This window comes from Panthera tigris, chromosome E2, assembly GCF_018350195.1.
Source record: "Panthera tigris isolate Pti1 chromosome E2, P.tigris_Pti1_mat1.1, whole genome shotgun sequence".
Lineage (NCBI taxonomy): Eukaryota > Metazoa > Chordata > Mammalia > Carnivora > Felidae > Panthera > Panthera tigris.
Window position 1 is genome coordinate 8,916,053 of NC_056674.1, and position 17,660 is coordinate 8,933,712.

A 17,660-nucleotide genomic window follows, 5' to 3' on the forward strand; every position below is an offset into this window, starting at 1 on the left:
CGCTAGCGCAGCGACAAGCCGCGCCCCCTGAGGCTCTCATTGACCGCTGGGGGGGCGGAGCAGAGCAAACCCTACCTTGTCCACCAATGAGGAGACGCGGGCGCTCCCTCCCCCGGGCACGGACCAATGGCTCTGGCCGGGGGGCGGGCCCCGCCGCCTGGCGGCCGCAAGATTTCACTGCAGGGGCCCCGCCGGCCTCAGTGACGCTGCGGCCGCCTCCAGCCTACGGCCCAGAGCTCTGGGGCGGGGGTGCGGTCGTGCAATAGGAAGCCGAGGGCGTTGCAAGCTTCCCGTCGGGCACCAGCTACCTGGCCCCGCGCCCTGCCCTTTGCATTCCCCAGACACCTCGGGAGCCCCCACCTGTGGACCCTGGAGCCCCCTTCACGCGTCGGCCATGCCTCTAAGCCGCACTTTGTCCATGTCCTCACTGCCAGGACTGGAGGATTGGGAGGATGAATTCGACCTGGAGAATACAGTGCTCTTCGAGGTGGCCTGGGAGGTGGCCAACAAGGGTGAGCACGCCAGGCGATGGGTCCTGGACCAGGAGGGCAGTCGGGGATGGGGCGCGAAACTCTCGAGTCCTAGAGGACGGAGTTACTTGGCATGATACTCTTGGATTCTGGGCAAGGAACCTATGACTCCTGTGTCCTTGGGGAGGGCCGGGGTAAGTCTCCTGTACCCTGGCGGGGTGGGGATGGGTCGCCTGACTGTGAAGATGAAAGGAAGCTGGAAGTCCAATTGCTGGGTCCTAGGGAAGAGGGGGCCAAAATGAATGATTCCTAGGTCCCGGAGGGAGGCTTCCCAGAGACCAGAGACCTGGGTCCTGAACCGGGAAGGAGATGGGGGGTTAGCACTTTCTAGTGCAAAACTAGGGAAGTGGCTGGGTTTCAGACCTGTGGCCCTGGGGGAAGAGTCTGGGGATATAAACTCTGGATCTGGGAGAGAGCCAACAGGGAGATAGGATGCATGAGTCGTGGTGGCAGAATTTGGGGGCTGGCCACTTGCGAGTAAAGATGGGAAGGGCTGCAGACTCTAATTCTTAGATCTTAGGGTGGGAGAGAGTTGGTCTGAATGCCTAGACTCTGAAGGAGCCGAAGGTGTGAGCTCTGTTTCTAGGAGTACAGAAGCCTGCGGCCTCAGACACATGCGTACTGGAATGAGGGAAGGCTGGGAAGTCCTAAGTTGGTCAGGGGCTGGGCCCTAGGATGGGAGTGGCTGGGGACCTAGATTTCTGCGTCCCAGGCCCTGAAGGTCCTGAAGTTCTGGGTTTGGAAAACCAGCTGGGGTTTTGCTTTGCTGAGTCTTGGGAGAGAATGGGGCTGAGTCTCACCCCGTGGCAAGCAGCCCTCGAACTGGGAGCCATGTATCCCCAGGGCCCAGGCTCCAGTAGGTAAGGAGGCTGAGAGCCCAGACTTCTGGGTCTGGAGTGGAGTTATGGGCAGAGCGGGGCCCTGCACGTGTGTTCTCAGTTGGGGAGAGGAAACTGGGGGACAGGTCAGCAGAGTCCCTGGGGGCAAGGAATGACAATTCAGGCTTCTCTTGGGCAGCTGTGGGAAGCTGAATCGGGCCATGGAGAGAGATTCTCCCCTACCGTGACCTAGAGCCTGACTGAGATTATAAACCCAGCTCCCAGAAGCTGGGAACTCAGGGACCTGAGTCCTGCTGATCCTTGCCAGCTTCTGTCATCCTTGGGACCCCGGCCCCTAATTCCCTCAGACCCAGGAGCCCGAGTCCCTAGCCCTTTCATGTCTCAGACTCCGAAGTTTAGCCTGAGCCCCTTTCTCCCCCTGAGTCCCAACCCCAGCCCCATTCTCCCTTAGACCCAGGAGTACTGCCCTTGAACTCCTATCCCATCATCTCTCTGACTCAGAAGGGTGGGCTCTCAGCCCCCTCCTCCTTCTAAGCCAGAGGTGTGGGGCCCCAGTACCTCCCATGGCCCCCTACCCTGCCCCAGGTCCCAGACCCGTGGACCTCGGCTGGGGCCTGCCCTCACGCACTTGGGCCCACAGTGGGCGGCATCTACACGGTGCTACAGACGAAGGCGAAAGTGACAGGGGATGAATGGGGTGACAACTACTACCTGGTGGGACCGTACACGGAGCAGGGCGTGAGGACCCAGGTGGAACTGCTCGAGCCCCCAACCCCAGCCCTGAAGAGGACGTTGGACTCCATGAACAGCAAGGGCTGCAAGGTGGGACATGGCCTGGCCGAGGGGAGGGGAGGTGGGTGCCCAGAGTCAGAGTGGGAGCGGCAGCTGGAGAAGGGACAGCGGGGAGAGGGTGGGTAGCCCCACGGGGAGAGGGAGGCATGGACAGAAACATGGGATGAGCCAGAACTTTCCCAGATAGACACAGAGGAGGTAAGATTGACAGACAGACAGACGCAGGACCCCATGAAGTGGGTGGGTGAACCCCAAGCTGAAGACATTGGTGAACGGACGGACCGACAGCAGGTACATAAGACAGACTGAGAGATGGCTCCCAGAGGCCAAGATCCTCAGACCCACAGAGAGAAAAAGAGCGAGGCAGAAAGACAGACAGCCAGGTGGAACCCGGGGGGAGATGGGCTTGGGGTGAGGCAGGAGTGCCAGAGTGGGGGTTCTGGAGCCTGAAGTTCAAAATCACCTTCTCCACTTCCTGCCTGTGTGACCTTGGCTAATAAACCTACTAATAGCATCTACCTTGTTCGTTTTGGGGGAAAGGATTGTTAGTTAATAAAGTCCTCAGCCCGGTTCCTGGCCTCAATTAGTACTGTGTATGAGCTCTTGTGACCACGGCCATCGTCATCATCGTTATCATAAACAGCCGAGCCGGCAGTGTGGTGGACAGGCCGACCAAGGGAGAGAGATGGATGGAGAGAGATTGAATGTTCCAAAAGGTGGCAATAGCCCCAGGGGTAACAGCAATAGAGAGAGAGGCAGCCTGACGTTTCCAGGAGAAGGAACTAGAAGGGAGAGGAAGATAGAGTACCGATGGAGAGAAGAGAGACAGGGGGCAGAGTTTCAGAGGAGCAGACCGAGAACTTAAAGATAGGAAGGGAGAGTCCCAGAGCCCCGGCTGAGGACTGACGGATGAGCACTGAGAGGCGGCTGCCTCCGGCGGAAAAGGCCATGATGTAGCAGGGTGGAAGGACAGACAGGTCTGGGAGGAAGAAGTACAGTGGTTCCTTCATTCATTCACAGCCTCTAGTCTGGGGTGGGGTCTGGAGTCCAGAGAGGCCGGGGACCACGTCCCTAAGGAACCCTAGGACAGCCCAGCCCTCCCCCATGGCAGCTGCTCCCCACGTGCTGGGGGCCTAAGAATAGCGCCCCCCTCCCCCCAGCAAAAGGGCAGACGACAGCTGGGAGGGGGAGGGGTATCAGAGTCAGGCTCCCCAGGCTGGGCAAAGCCAGGTCCGGGAGGCCCAGGACTGCTTGCCGCCCGCACAGGGCTGTGGCAGCCGGCCCAGAACCTAGGCCATCATCTCAGGAGGAAAGCAGCCGCCCGGAGAAATGTGGCAGCAAGGTTTAGAAACATGGCAGTGGGGGAGACAGCAGCTGGTGTTAGAAAGGTAGCTGCAGAGTCCAAAGATGGGCCTAAGGGTAGAGGGAGGAGACAGCAGGTGACAAATTTATAGTGAAAGCGTCGGAAGCAAGGCAGCGGGCGTGGAAGAAGGTGGCAGCGAGAACAGTAAAAGAAGCATCCAGTGGGAGGAATTAGCAGCAGAAGGAAGAAATAACGGGAGAAGGCAACGGGCGGGTTCGCAAGACGGAAGTGGCAGGAGACACAGAGACAAGGCAGCCCGTTGGAGAAATGCTAAGGGTGGAAAAGCAAGGCAGTGAGGGGGCACAGAGACAGGACCGTGTGACATTCATGGTTATAGGTAAGAGAAAGGAGGCAGTGTGGGTGGGGAACCAGGGTAGCGGTTATAGAAAAGAAGCAAGGTTTTCAATTAGCAGTAATCGCTCCTCTAATAAACCTCATTGGCTACGATACCGCCACTGCGCAAAGCTGGAAATGAAGCGAGGCACAGGGAAAATGTAACAGCGATGGACAAAGAGTGTGGCGGGAATAACTAGCAGCACGTAGAGAAATAAGGCCGCGGGGGAGAAATTAGCAGCAGGTACCGAAACAGGGTGGAAGGACTGAGGCTTTAAGCCCCGACTGCTGCCTGCGGGTGGGCGGGCCACCGAGGCTGAGCCCAGGGAGGTGTGGCCAAAAGCCTGAGTCTTCCTGTGGGCCCCCCAGGTGTATTTCGGACGCTGGCTGATCGAGGGGGGCCCCCTGGTGGTGCTCCTGGACGTGGGGGCCTCAGCCTGGGCCCTGGAGCGCTGGAAGGGGGAGCTCTGGGACACCTGCAACATCGGGGTGCCTTGGTACGACCGTGAGGCCAACGACGCCGTCCTTTTTGGCTTCCTCACCACCTGGTTCCTGGGTGAGGTAGGCCCCATTGCTGGTCGCCATGTCACTCCTGACCCGGGCCCCAACCTACGATGGCCATTAGTCCCTGCCAGAGGGGGCGGGGTAGGAAGGGGTGGCCGGCTGGGGGCCTTGGGGTGGCTGGCTTCTCCCAAGGCATTCTGGGATTGTAGGTCCTTTTCCAAGCCCTGGCTCTGACCTTTGGGAACACAGACACCCAGGGGCCCAGAGGCTCAAACTCCCAACCCCAGCTTCATTCATTCTAATTTTCTCAGTATAGAAATTTTGAAGTGTTAGCTTTGGGGGGTGCTGGCCGGGCTAGAGGGCTTGCACCAGGACATTCTGGGAGTTGTAGTTCTGTAGTCTGATAGTGGCTGGACTTAGCTCTCAGAGGGGGCCCTGGACGGTTGGGGGTCTCCAGCCTATATGAGAACCAGGGATCCTGGTTCTGACCCCCTTTTAGGTTTTAAAAGGCTGAAGAAACTTCACGTCTCCTGCCCCAGGGAAACCAGCTTACGAATGGGCCGGTCCTAGGGCATTCTGGGAGTTGTAGTCCTTTAGTCAGTATTGGATACAGCTCCACTCTTGATTGAGACAAAAGACTCTCCAGGAATTGCGTCCAGGACTTGGGGACACTACACCTTCAGACCATCCACTTCAGCCCTGCTGGCACTTAGAAGGTGGGGCCAACCTCTCCACCGCCCCTGGCTCCCATCAGCCTTGAAGGATGGGGTCAGCTGGCCTGGCGTCCCAGAGATTTACAGTTCCTTGTTCTAGGGGAATTGCAGCGGGCTACTATCCACTCTGTGCAAGAATGACGATAGATTTACCTCTCCCCTGCTTCCCTGTCCACCTTGGGGATTGTTGGTTGTCTGCACAACACACATGGAGACACAGTGGCCCTCTTCCTGTTGCCCCATAGTTCCTGGCCCAGAACGAGGAGAAGCCACACGTGGTTGCACACTTCCACGAGTGGTTGGCGGGCATTGGCCTCTGCCTGTGCCGGGCCCGGCGGCTGCCCGTGGCCACAATCTTCACCACCCACGCCACACTGCTGGGACGCTACCTGTGTGCCGGTGCCGTGGACTTCTATAACAACCTGGAGAATGTGAGCCGGGAACGTGTGGCAGACGGGGGGCCGTGAGTGGTTCGGGACAGCCCAAAGCTGTCCGGGAAGCCCAGGGGCGGGGGGATCAAGCTTCCTCTTCTCCCGTGACCCAGGGGTCCAAGTCCTCCACCCCCTCCTCCCTCAGACAAAGGAGTTCAGCTTCCAACCCCAACCACCTCTGGGACCCCGGAGTCCGGCCCGCCAAAGTCTTCTCCCCAGTTCTTCTAACCTGACTGCCCTCCCTTCCCACCCAGTTCAATGTGGACAAGGAAGCAGGGGAGAGGCAAATCTATCACCGCTACTGCATGGAGCGGGCAGCGGCCCACTGCGCTCACATCTTTACTACTGTGTCCCAGATTACTGCCATCGAGGCTCAGCACCTGCTCAAGAGGAAACCAGGTAGGGAATAGGCTGGGGTCCCTAGACACGAATGAGGCAGTCTGTGCTAAGGCCGATACTTAGCTGGGTTTTTTTTTTAACTGTAGAGAGCAAAGAACTACACCCCCCAGCCGGCCCTAAGTTGATGACCTGAATAGGGAGCTGCCTGGTTATACGCCCTAGAGGCTAATGGGTGGTATAGTTCCTTTGACATTCATTTCAAAATAGTAAAGTTACCTTATCGGCTAATGTAGTTATTGGTCTTCTGAAAGGGAATGGAGTTTCACTGGGTTTTGATTTTGAGAAGAGTGGTGTTGGAATCCGCTATTCTTTTTTTTTTTTTTTTAAGTTTACTTATTTATTTTGAGAGAGAAAGAGAGTGAGAGAGCATGAACAGGGGGAGGGACAGAGAGAGAGAATCCCAAGCAGAGCCCAACGCGGGGCTCGATCCCATGAACTGTGAGATCATGACATGAGCCCAAACCAAGTTGGATGCTCAACCGACTGAGCCACCCAGGCACCCCTGGAATCAGTTATTCTTTTCGGGTTATAGCGCCCATTCTCAATGGGTGTATTGTGAGAACTACAATTCCCAGGAGGCCTTTGGCTAGCCAGCTCCTTCTACTCCTGGAGCTGATGGTGGTTATAATTTTTCATTGATGTATTTTAATTTCAAGGAGGATAGGAAATGATTGGGACCCTAAAAGAGGCTTGAAGGTTGAGGGTGTATTCTGGGAGAAGCAGGATGGGGATGTTTAAATCATCCCCAGTGTAGGGTGGGATAGGGGAAACAAAATAACTACAACTCCCAGAAGCCCCAAGGTAGTTCATTTCCCTGTGTGGTTAGCCATTTGCAGGGGCTGCTGGGAGTTGTGGTCGAGCTTGTGAACGTAAGCAAGTGACTTTGGGCAAGAAGGCGTCTGAGTGGCAGGGCAGCGGGGCCACCAAGGGAGCCTCTAAAACCAAGAGATTGTGAAAGGAAAGGAGTCTTTCCTTTGTTTATTCATTCAACCACACTGACGGGTATGAATAAATGAAGATATGAAACATGGACCTTCTCCCCACAAATCCCAGATATCGTGACCCCCAATGGACTGAATGTGAAGAAGTTCTCTGCCATGCATGAGTTCCAGAACCTCCATGCTCAGAGCAAGGCTCGAATCCAGGAGTTTGTGCGGGGCCATTTTTATGGGTACGTGGACCAGATACCTAGGTCTTGGGAGAGGAAGGGGTTGGGAACCCAACTCATGAGTGTAAGAGATGGGATAGCTGGGGGCTCAGCCTCTTCCATTCCTGAGCGCCAGAACAATGGTGGATTATTCAAGTATTGATCCCCATCTAGGGAGAAAAGAACTTCAACCCCCAGGAGCTCCCATGATGCCTCTGTACTGCCTAAGATGCTGTTTGCCCCTGTAGCTTCTGGGGTTTGTAGTTTCAAGGCCAGGGCTAGCGGGTCCCCACCCTTGGCTTCACCAAGGTGGCTTCACCACCATGCCTTATGGCTTTTTTAGGCACCTGGACTTCAACTTGGACAAGACCTTGTATTTCTTTATCGCCGGCCGCTACGAGTTCTCTAACAAGGGGGCCGATGTCTTCCTAGAGGCCTTGGCCCGGCTCAACTATCTACTCAGAGTAAGGCCTGGGCTTTGAGAAGACAAAAAGAGGAAAAGGAAATCAGCACATAACTGGGGAGGGTGGGGGCGGGAAGTAGGGAAACCCGTGTGTGAAGGGAAAGTGTAGAGACCCAGAAAGAAGACCAGAGTCCCAGTGGGGATGATAACTCTAATTCTCCTTGACGGGAAGGAGCATGGCAGGGCCACAGTGGTCTTGATGGGCGGAAAAGGGTAGGTGGCTTCAGCCTTCTCTCGGGTGATCCTGACCCCCTCCCCCCACCCCACGCCTTTTCCTCTGCCCAGGTGAACGGCAGTGAGCAGACAGTGGTCGCCTTCTTCATCATGCCGGCTCGGACCAACAATTTCAACGTGGAAACCCTCAAAGGCCAAGCTGTGCGCAAGCAGCTTTGGTCAGCAGCCCTCGGCCCAGGATCCCTGCCATTCCCACTCCCAGCCATGTGCTTTGGGAGGCTCGGTTTTGTTATCTGGAACATGAGCAGTTTGCCCCCCAAAAACTCGTAGTGAAGTCACTTGTTTAAGACGCCTCTAGCTCAGGGGCAGTAAGGAGTCGCACACAGGACAAGTGTGACCGTACAACCAGGGCCCTGACATCAAACTGGCAAGGTCCCACTTGGGCCACTGACCCTTGGTGGCTTTGTGATAATTTCCTCATCTGCAAGAGCCATTCATTAGCCATCAGATAGTCACTGAGCACCTACCGGGGACCAGGCGCTGTTCCAGGCCCTGGGGACGCAGCTGTAAATGAGGACGATAAAATCCCTGCCCTCACCGAGCTCACATTCTAGAGAGTTCTATAGAAAGTGCTCTGGGGTGCCTGGTTGGCTCAGTTGGTAGAGCATGTGGCTCTTGGTCTTGGGGTTGTAAGTTCGAGCCCCGTGTTCGGTGTAGAGATGACCACTTAAAAATAGACTCTTTCAAACAACAACAACAACAACAACAAGAAAGTGCTCTGGCAAGAAAATAAAGCAGGACTGGAATGCGAGACAGGACATGGAATGGTCAGGACAGGCCACACTGAGAAAGTTGCCATCGGGTAGAGACCAGTAGAAGAAATGAGGGAGGGAGCCCTGTGTGTATCTGGGGAATAGCATTTCAGGCAGAGGAACACAGATGCAAAGGCCCTGAGGTATGTCTGAGAAACCACAGGGAGACCAGTGTGGCTGGAGCAGGGCGCTTAAGGGAGATGGGGTAGAAAATGAGGCCAGAGCTATGAGAAGATTAGGATTAGAGGAATGTCATTGAGGCTGCAGGGTGTCACTAGTTGCTAGCTTCACTTGTGCACATAAACTTTCCTCTCTCGGAACATCGTTTTCCCTTTTTATAACATGGGGCTTAGCATGGCCACCACCAGGACTAGTGCACGTCCTAATAATAGCTGACATTTCTGGAAGGTTTGCCGTGTGCCAGGCACTGTGCGTTGTTGGTCGTGACTTCATCAAGTTTTCCCTGCAGACCTCTGAGGTTGGTTCTATTTTTATCCCCGTCTGAGAGATGAGTCACCAAAGTCAGAGAGGCAAGGCCACCTGTCCCCCGCCACACAGCTGATGAGGGGCACAGGGGATTCGAGCCTGTTTCCCAGGTCCCCATCCTCCAGCTCCAAATCCCCAGGGCCTCTCCGCTCAGACCTCGGTGTAGCAGCTGACAATAAATGGCAGGTGGCATATATGTGATGCTGTGTCTCTGCCCCTTCTAGGGATACGGCCAACACCGTGAAAGAGAAGTTCGGAAGGAAGCTTTACGAGTCCTTGCTGGTGTGAGTGTCCCACCCCCAGCCCCGCATCCTCCTGGGCCCTGACTCCACTGGATCACCCATTCCCAGATGCATACCCTGTCACCTTGCAGGGGGAGCCTCCCGGACATGAACAAGATGCTGGACAAGGAGGACTTCACTATGATGAAGAGAGCTATCTTTGCCACGCAGGTATGGTCTGGGCCCCCGAACAGAAACATGGCGATGCCCAGCACCCGCCCCGGGGGCAGCTTGCCGTGTTAGCTCTGACCCCAGAGATTGCTGGGGGCTCCGCATTACCGGCACCCTTATCAGGGAATCAATTGATTTTTTTTAAGGCTTATTTATTTTTGAGGGAGAGAGAGAGAGAGAGAGAGAGACAGAGCGGGGGAGGGGGAGGGGCAGAGAGAGAGAGGGAGACAGAATCCGAAGCAGGCTCCAGGCTCTGAGCTGTCAGCCCAGAGCCCGACTACACTGGGCTCGAACCCACCAGCTGTAAGATGGTGACCTGAGCTGAAGTTGGATGCTTAACGGACTGAGCCCCCCGCCTCCCGGGCGCCCCCCAGTGGCTCATTCTGGTACAGGGGCTGCTAGGAGTTGTACTTTTTTTTTTAATTTGTAATTTCGTTGAGCCACCGGGGTCAAAAGATGAAAGAGAACTTTAGGAAGTCAACAAAGCCCACAGAAGAAGAATTACAAGTCCCCGCTGTCCCTGGGACTTGCTGCTGACTAGTTTCAAACTCATTAGAGCCAGAAGGTTTTAGCTAAAACACTAGCCGTTACCTGAAGAGCATTGAAAACGCTCAGCAACCGCTGTTTTTCTTATCCCAGAGGCTGTGTGTCTTAGTCCCCAAACATTCCTGGGAGTTGTAGCTTCTTTAGAGTCCGGAGGTTAATGGAATTTGGTGGATGGGAAACCTTAGAAGAATGTGGCAGTAACAAAATGAGGACTACAAGTCCCAGCAGCCCCTGCTTCAGTCATGCTTCCCTTGCCCCAGAGGCTCCTGGGAGGGAGAGTTCTTTGATTCTCTGGAGTCAGGAATCTTTGGTACCTGTGGTCAGGGTGGGTGAGCCACTTCCCGGCGAATGGAAACCTAGGTACCCACGCTGCACAAATGAGGTGTGATGTGCTTTGGGCCAAACTACAATTTCCTTTTTTCTTTTTTTTAAGTTTATGTATTTATTTTGAGAGCGAGTGTAGGGGAGGGGCAGAGAGAGAGGGAGAGAGAGGATTCCCAAGCAGGAAGCGCGGGGCCTGACATGGGGCTCGAACCCAGAAGCCGTGAGATCATGATAAAGAGCCAAAATAAAGAGATGCTTAACTGACTGAGCCACGCTGTGACCCCAGATTACAATTTCTAATAGTCCCTAAGGCAGTCCGCCTCACTGAGGATGTGTATGCATTGCCACGGGGCTGCTGGGAGTTGTAGTTTCTTGAGCCCCTGGAGCTGACTGAAGGCGAGTAGAACTTTTAACCAGATGGAAGAGTTACAAATAACTACATGTCCCAGCAGCCCGTGGGATTTCCTCGCCCTCGCCCCTCCAGTCACTCTTGGGAATTGTGGTTTCTCTGGGCCTTGGGTGGGAGCGGAAGTGGAGGGAATTACAGGATGGAGAGTAAAGGGAACTTGGAAAGAAGGCAAGACAGGCTTTTCATAAGAAAACTACAACTTCCAGCAGCCCCTGAAGCTTGCTGCCATTTTGACAAAGTCTCTGCCCCCCATTGACTTGGGGGAATTTTAGTTCCTTTGGGTTTCTTTGATGATGGAGCCCAGAGTACAGAACCCAGTAACTACAACTCCCGGTAGTCAGGGGAGGCAGGTTAACGCTGGCTTTGCCTCAAAGACAAATGGGAATTGTAGTTTCTTTTCAGCTCATGGTGTGTTTTTGTTTAGTTATTTTTTATGTTTATCTATTTTTGGGAGAGAGGGAGGGCTGTCTGGCTGTCAGCCCAGAACCCGATATGGGGCTCGAACCCACGAACCGTGAGATCATGACCTGAGCCGAGGGCGGACACTTAACCGACTGAGTCACCCAGGTGCCCCTCAGCTCATGGTGTTCAAAGAGAAAAGTGAGCCTTTACAGAGAGAGCCAAGGAGGATATCTATGACTCCTCTTTTTTTTTTTTTTTCAAGTTTATTTAGTTATTTTGAGAGAGAGAGTGAGAGCGCAAGCAAGGGAGGGCCAGAGAGAGAGAATCCCAAGCAGGCTCTGCACTGCCAGTGGAGACCCAACTCGGGGCTCGAACTCACGAACCAACTGTGAGATCATGACCGGAGCCGAAATCAAGAGTCGGCCATTCCACCTACTGAGCCGCCCAGGCGCCCCAGATATCTACAGCTTCTGATCTCTTGGGCTTGTGTCCCCACAACCTGGTGGGAATTGTGACCTCCTCCCGGGTCAGCGTGGCTCACAGGGAATGAGGGAGCCCTCTGTCCCTTCTCTGACCCCCATCCCTCTCGTGGCCCCTGCAGCGACAGTCTTTCCCCCCTGTGTGCACCCACAATATGCTGGACGACTCCTCGGATCCTATCCTGACCACCATCCGTCGAATCGGACTCTTCAATAGTAGTGCTGACAGGGTCAAGGTGAGGGCAATGGCCAGGCTGGGTCAAGCATGGAGGGGTGGGGTGGAGGTAGGGGGAGCTGGGCCTCACGTCCCCCGTCTCCCCTGGTTTATTAAGGGATCGCTATGTTTAGAAAGGACCTTAGCACTTTAAGCGGACAGACTTGGATTCGATGCTTTGTCCTACCGCTGACTTGTGTGACTTTAGACAGGCTTTTCGCCCTCTCTGGGCCCCCTGGGATCCCAGGGAGTTTGGGCTGAGCTCTTCTTTTTCACTGCTAGGTGATTTTCCACCCAGAGTTCCTCTCCTCCACGAGCCCCCTGCTCCCCGTGGATTATGAGGAATTTGTCCGTGGCTGCCACCTTGGGGTCTTCCCCTCCTACTATGAGCCTTGGGGCTACACGCCGGGTGAGTGCAGCATGGTGGTCGGCTCCTGGTCAGATGGGGCACCAACCCCGGGCACGGCACTTGCCCGCTCTGTGCCCCAGGCTCTCCTTTGCAAAACAGGGACGATGGCCACGGTCTGTTGGCCTGCAGCATGTGTTTTTGTGACACGGTCGCTCGTGTGATGTGTAACTAGAGGGCTGAGGTCACAGGTCACACGTGATTTCCCCCAGTTTGCTGCTGGTTGCCCACCCCCGCCCCCGATATCAACAGCTGAATACGTAGTTCACCAACACGACTGAATGGGGCCAAGTCTCTCAGAGGTGTCCCCAGTGCCCATTCGCTCCGCCGTCCTCTTTTACGAAGGCGTTGGCTCCCTTTATTATTATTATATTTTTTACGTTTATTTATTTTGAGAGAGAGACAGAGACAGCATGAGCGTGGGAGGGAGGGAGAGAGAGAGAGAGAGAGAGAGAGAGAGAGAAAGTCCTGAGCGGGGATTCGATACGGGACTCAAACTCACAAAACTGTGAGATCATGACCTGAGCTGAAACCAAGAGTTGGATGCTTAACCAACTGAGCCACCCACGTATCCTGGCGTTGACTCCCTTTAGACACAGGCTCCGGGTTGGGGCTTATTTGCACTTCTCCCCCGTTTGGGGACATTTTGCCGTGGCCCCAAACTCAACCCTTCCTCACACTCTTCAATCAAGATTGGTTTTGAGGCTAAGTAAATATCACAGTTGCTGTAGTATTTCTTTTTCTTTTTTTTTTTTTAAGTTTATTTATTTTGAGGAAGAGAGAGAGAGTGTGAGCAGGGGAGGGGCAGAGAGAGGGAGGGAGAGAATCCCAAGCAGGCTCCATGCTGTCAGAGCAGAGCCTGACACAGGGCTCAATCCCAGGAACGATGAGATCGTGACCTGAGCCGAACTCAAGAGTCCGATGCTTAACCGACTCAGCCACCCAGGCGCCCCCATAGTATTTCTTATGAGCAATTTAACAAACCTTTTAAACTGTGCTTGCATAATAATTGGGGTAATGATTTTGCCAGTTTCATTTCGGCCATGGTTACAGTGATGCATAGGTTTTGTGTGCTTGGCCCCAACCCACTTTTTCTCATGAAGCCCCGTTATATTTGTGCCTGTGTTTGCAGGTTATGGAGGTTTTTCGGAACACTTAGGTGAGAATTTTTTTTTTTTTAATTTTTTCATGTTTATTTTTGAGAGAGAGAGAGAGAGAGAGGCAGAGTGCAAGTGGAGGAGGGGCAGAGAGAGAAAGATACAGAATCCAAAGCAGGCTCCAGGCTCTGAGCTGTCAGCACAGAGCCCGTCACAGGGCTCGAACCCACGAACGCCAGATCATGACCTGAGCCGAAGTCGGACGCTCAGCGGACTGAGCCACCCAGGCGCCCCTACCTGAGAATTGTAATAAACTACGTGAACCATTTTTCAGGCTTGTTTAAGGTATTCAGTGAGGCAGTGATGAGAATTTTTCATGTTTCCTGTCAAAACTACGTCCGGCACAAGAAAGCATCTTACAGGTTGTGAGGAACATACTTAGTAATTTACATCCTATCACCCAGCTCTGGATTTGTCCTCATTCTGAAGCCCTGGGACGAGTGAATTCCCTTTTCTGAACCTCTTAGCTTCCCCTCTGAGAAACAGACTATGATCAAACGCACTCACGTTCTGGTTTTGCGGGCTCAGTGATTTGCTCAAGTTGTCAGTAGATGGCGCTGTTGGGGCTTCTATTGCGATTTCAAAGCGCAAAAGGGGAAAGCTTAAGTAGACCTTTCTCACTCCTTCCCGCAGCTGAGTGCACGGTTATGGGCATCCCCAGTATCTCCACCAACCTCTCCGGCTTCGGCTGCTTCATGGAGGAACACATTGCAGACCCCTCAGCCTACGGTCAGCGCCCAGACCGAGAGCCGAGACTCTTGGATCCTGGGTGGGGGAAGGGAAGGGCTCCTGGGCCCCGGGATGGGGAGAGGGGTCCTGGTGCCACAGAGTCCCCGGGAGAATGAAGGTTTCCTTAGTCTGATATCTGAGCCCTGCCCCGTCCTGGCCCCCACAGGCATCTACATTCTGGACCGGCGGTTCCGCAGCCTGGATGATTCCTGCTCGCAGCTCACCTCCTTCCTCTACAGCTTCTGCCAGCAGAGCCGGCGGCAGCGCATCATCCAGAGAAACCGCACGGAGCGCCTCTCAGACCTTCTAGACTGGAAATACCTGGGCCGGGTATAACCGCCTTCTTCCGGTCTCTGATTTCTCAGCCTCCAAGGCTGGCGCAGGGGGCCAGGGGTCCCCTACGCGAAACAGTTGCGCTCCCTTTAAGAAATTAACCATCTTTTGCTGGTAGACCGCATTGGCCAGCGTTACCTTACTTGCACGAAGTGCGTGGCCAAAGAGGTACCTGACCTAAGACCTCTGCCCCTGTGAATGGGGGCGTGGCTCAGAGACTGTCCATTCACAGCTCTGCTTATCTGCTTCAGGGGTGGAGCCAGAAAGATAATCGGTATAGGGGCCGGCTGGAAGGTGCCAGAAGGTGCTCCTCTGCCTAAAGAGTGTGGCCTAGGGTTTGCCACCTTCTGCATCTGCTGGGGGCGGTGTGTGGTTCCCTTCTGCTGACGCTCCCTCCCTTTCTTTTCCCTAAGTACTATATGTCCGCGCGCCACATGGCGCTGGCCAAGGCCTTTCCAGAACACTTCACCTATGAGCCCCACGAGGCTGACGCGGTGAGTGGACCCCGATCTCTCTGATGGGCCCGGAGCTAGAGGGCTGGGGTGGGTGCGCGTCCTTGCAGGAGTGGGAAGGCCCCGGGGCAAGCTGCCGGGCCCTCCCACACCCCCACCTGCTCACTCTGGGTTTGTGCCCACACCCCCGCAACGCAGACCCAGGGCTACCGCTACCCTCGGCCGGCCTCCGTGCCGCCATCGCCCTCGCTGTCGCGACACTCAAGCCCTCACCAGAGCGAGGACGAGGAGGAGCCACGGGACGGGCCGCCCGACGTAGACGGGGAGCGCTACGATGAGGAAGAGGAGGCCGCCAAGGACCGGCGCAACATCCGCGCCCCCGAGTGGCCGCGCCGCGCCTCCTGCGCCTCTTCCACCAGCGGGAGCAAGCGCGGCTCCGTGGACACAGCGCCCTCCAGCTCAATCAGCACTCCCAGCGAGCCCCTCAGCCCCGCCAGCTCCCTGGGCGAGGAGCGCAACTAAGTCCCGCCGCCCCACACTCCCCGCCCATCCTGCCTCGCTCGTCCAGAGGGCGGACGCAGAATGGCACTGTTCCGAAACCCCACTCCACATCCCGAACCCGCCTTGGGGTCCGCAGCCCCGTCCCCTCCGCCGCACACTCCAGCCCTTCTAGCTCCTCTCTGGGAATCCCCGACACTCCGGAATCACAACGCCGTGCCTTTCCTGGGTTCCAGAATGCGTACACTGTGCCCCGGAGCCCTTCGGGCCTGGCCTGGGCCTCCTCCCTCCCCGGGAGGGCCGGGCACCTGCCGTTACCCTGCCATGGTGCCAGGGGTTTTAGGAAACCTGGTCTGTTGTCATACAGGCAGGAGGCTCCTGGAGCCCTTGTGGCTTGCTGATTTTCCAGCACACCGAAGATGCCATGCTCAGCTGTGGCCTGGGGGCCACCAAGCTCTGGAGACCATGTGGTGTCCCTGTTAATGGGGCAATCAAGTCCACAGCTGGGGCACTTTCAGGGACTTAACTGAATCCAGAAGGTCCTCCATTTCAACTCCAGAACTCGGGCTCCAGACCAGGGCACTCGCGTCCTTACTCTGATCTTAGCCCTTGTTGGGGTGTCTGGCTCTGCCTGGAGGGCCCCCCCACTCCTGCTCTCCTTTTTCTCCATATTTTGGCCAATGGGAGGTGGGGGGTGGTACAGAACCACCTGGCTTCTCATTCCTATTGGAGAACATGCAGTCTTGGTCTAGATGCCTTTCTGGCCTTTTTTGAACCAGACCCTGTACCTCCTTCCCTGAGAGTCTGAGCTCTCCCCCCTATCTTGAGATTCCCGAGCCCTCCAGGGAATCCCCTTGCTGAGGACTGAAGGGGCCGTCTTCCCCTGCCACAACCTCCGACCCCTAGGCCCACCGTAAAACCACTGGGTTCTAGGTCCCGGCTGCCGAATCTGGAACCTCACCACTGTGCTGCTTCCCGGTCCCTTTCCCCGGTCTAGAATGGAACCCACTTGGTTCTAGAACTTTCATATTTACCTCGAGGCTCTTCCATCCTTAAGCTGTGTCCTGCCCCCCAGCTTTGGTGAAAGGGAGGGGCCCTTCACGCGTGCTGTGCTGTGTCTGATGCACTTGCTTTCCAAGTCGGGAGGGCAGAAGAGGTGTGATTGATGTGTGTCCAGAGATGAAAAAAATACATCTATATTTGAGAATCTGAGGTTTGGTCCACTGTGAGGGCTTGCTGGGCCTCGCTGCTGGCCCCTCCCTCCTCTCGGCTTCTCTCCCTCCTCTTCGCCTCCCGCTGCCGCACTACTGGGTCTCTGATACCCTGTCTCACTCTGCAGTCTTGGAGAGGCTTGGGTTGCTGTTTTAGATTCTAGTTTTATTCCAGGGGAAGGCACTTCTCTTTGTTTAGTTGGGACTTGCAAATGGAAAAAATTTGCCTGAAGCTGTGTTCGGCCGAAAGGGGCCATCGCTGGGGCAGAGCGAAGAGACCCAGGGGGTAGCCACGAAGCCTTGTGTGGCTATTTAGATTTAAATGAACCAGATTCCTCAGCACTAGCCACACGCAAGTGCGGGATCGCCACTGTGGCCACTTGAGGCTCGTGGCTACCCGATTAAGCACTGCAGAAAAATATTTCCATCACTGCAAAAAGTTCTGTTGGACAGAACTAGCTTAGAACGTGTTCCCAGGGCACTGGCCTCTGGACTTCAGCCCTACTGCCCCCCTGAATGGCTCTATTTCCAGGAAAACCGTTTTTTTCACTTCTCGTCTTCACTAGAGTGCAGCTCCAAGCCAATCACATTTCGGGGGAGTAGAAAACTAGATTCGCATGTGTGACCGTCCTTCCCGTTAGCCACGGTGTTTGTGATGGATGCAGAAATCCCTCTCCCCTGCCAGAATCACGAGTGGCCACCAAAGTTGGGAGACAACAGGTGTGGTGTCAGAATTCCAGGAGCCATTTCCTGTTAAGATTCTACCAGAAACGGAAGGGTCGGGGGGGGGGGGGGGGGGGGTCATAGTTTTGTAGCTTGGACCCAGTGGCTGCCTGCTAATCCTCCTCAAGCTTCTTCAGTCCCCGTTTGGAGAATTTAGCCCTAAGTTTCACATCCCATTTCCGTGCTGAGCCCCACACCCCCAGCTCAGGACCTCTTGCCCTTTCTGTGCTCCCGCTGCTGGACATTAGTCATCAGAGCCCGTTTCTGGTTACTGTTTATATCGTCTCTAAATGCCTCCTTCCAACTACCAACAGTAGGTCTTGCTAGGCTCCTTGGGAG

The 17,660-nt window shown here is 55.3% G+C and overlaps 1 protein-coding gene and 1 pseudogene across 2 annotated transcripts; one reads left to right on the forward strand and one right to left on the reverse strand.

The window, feature by feature from the left end:
- The first annotated feature begins 208 nt into the window (after positions 1–208).
- GYS1 (glycogen synthase 1) lies at positions 209–17,300 on the forward strand. 2 transcript variants are annotated; one of them, XM_042968169.1, is made up of 16 exons: positions 209–512; positions 1,955–2,191; positions 4,227–4,418; positions 5,320–5,505; positions 5,760–5,904; positions 6,958–7,075; positions 7,395–7,515; positions 7,800–7,906; positions 9,211–9,270; positions 9,360–9,438; positions 11,721–11,834; positions 12,095–12,221; positions 14,009–14,104; positions 14,271–14,434; positions 14,851–14,931; positions 15,088–17,300. In XM_042968169.1, the coding sequence occupies exons 1-16, from the start codon at positions 453–455 to the stop codon at positions 15,409–15,411; spliced, it is 2,211 nt and encodes a 736-aa protein (XP_042824103.1). In that variant the 5' UTR covers positions 209–452; the 3' UTR covers positions 15,412–17,300. The 2 variants fall into 2 exon arrangements, with proteins under 2 accessions (XP_042824103.1, XP_015394640.2); XM_015539154.2 differs by having other exon boundaries at positions 2,010–2,191.
- LOC122234432 lies at positions 3,903–3,991 on the reverse strand (annotated as a pseudogene).
- Positions 17,301–17,660: the final 360 nt, after the last annotated feature.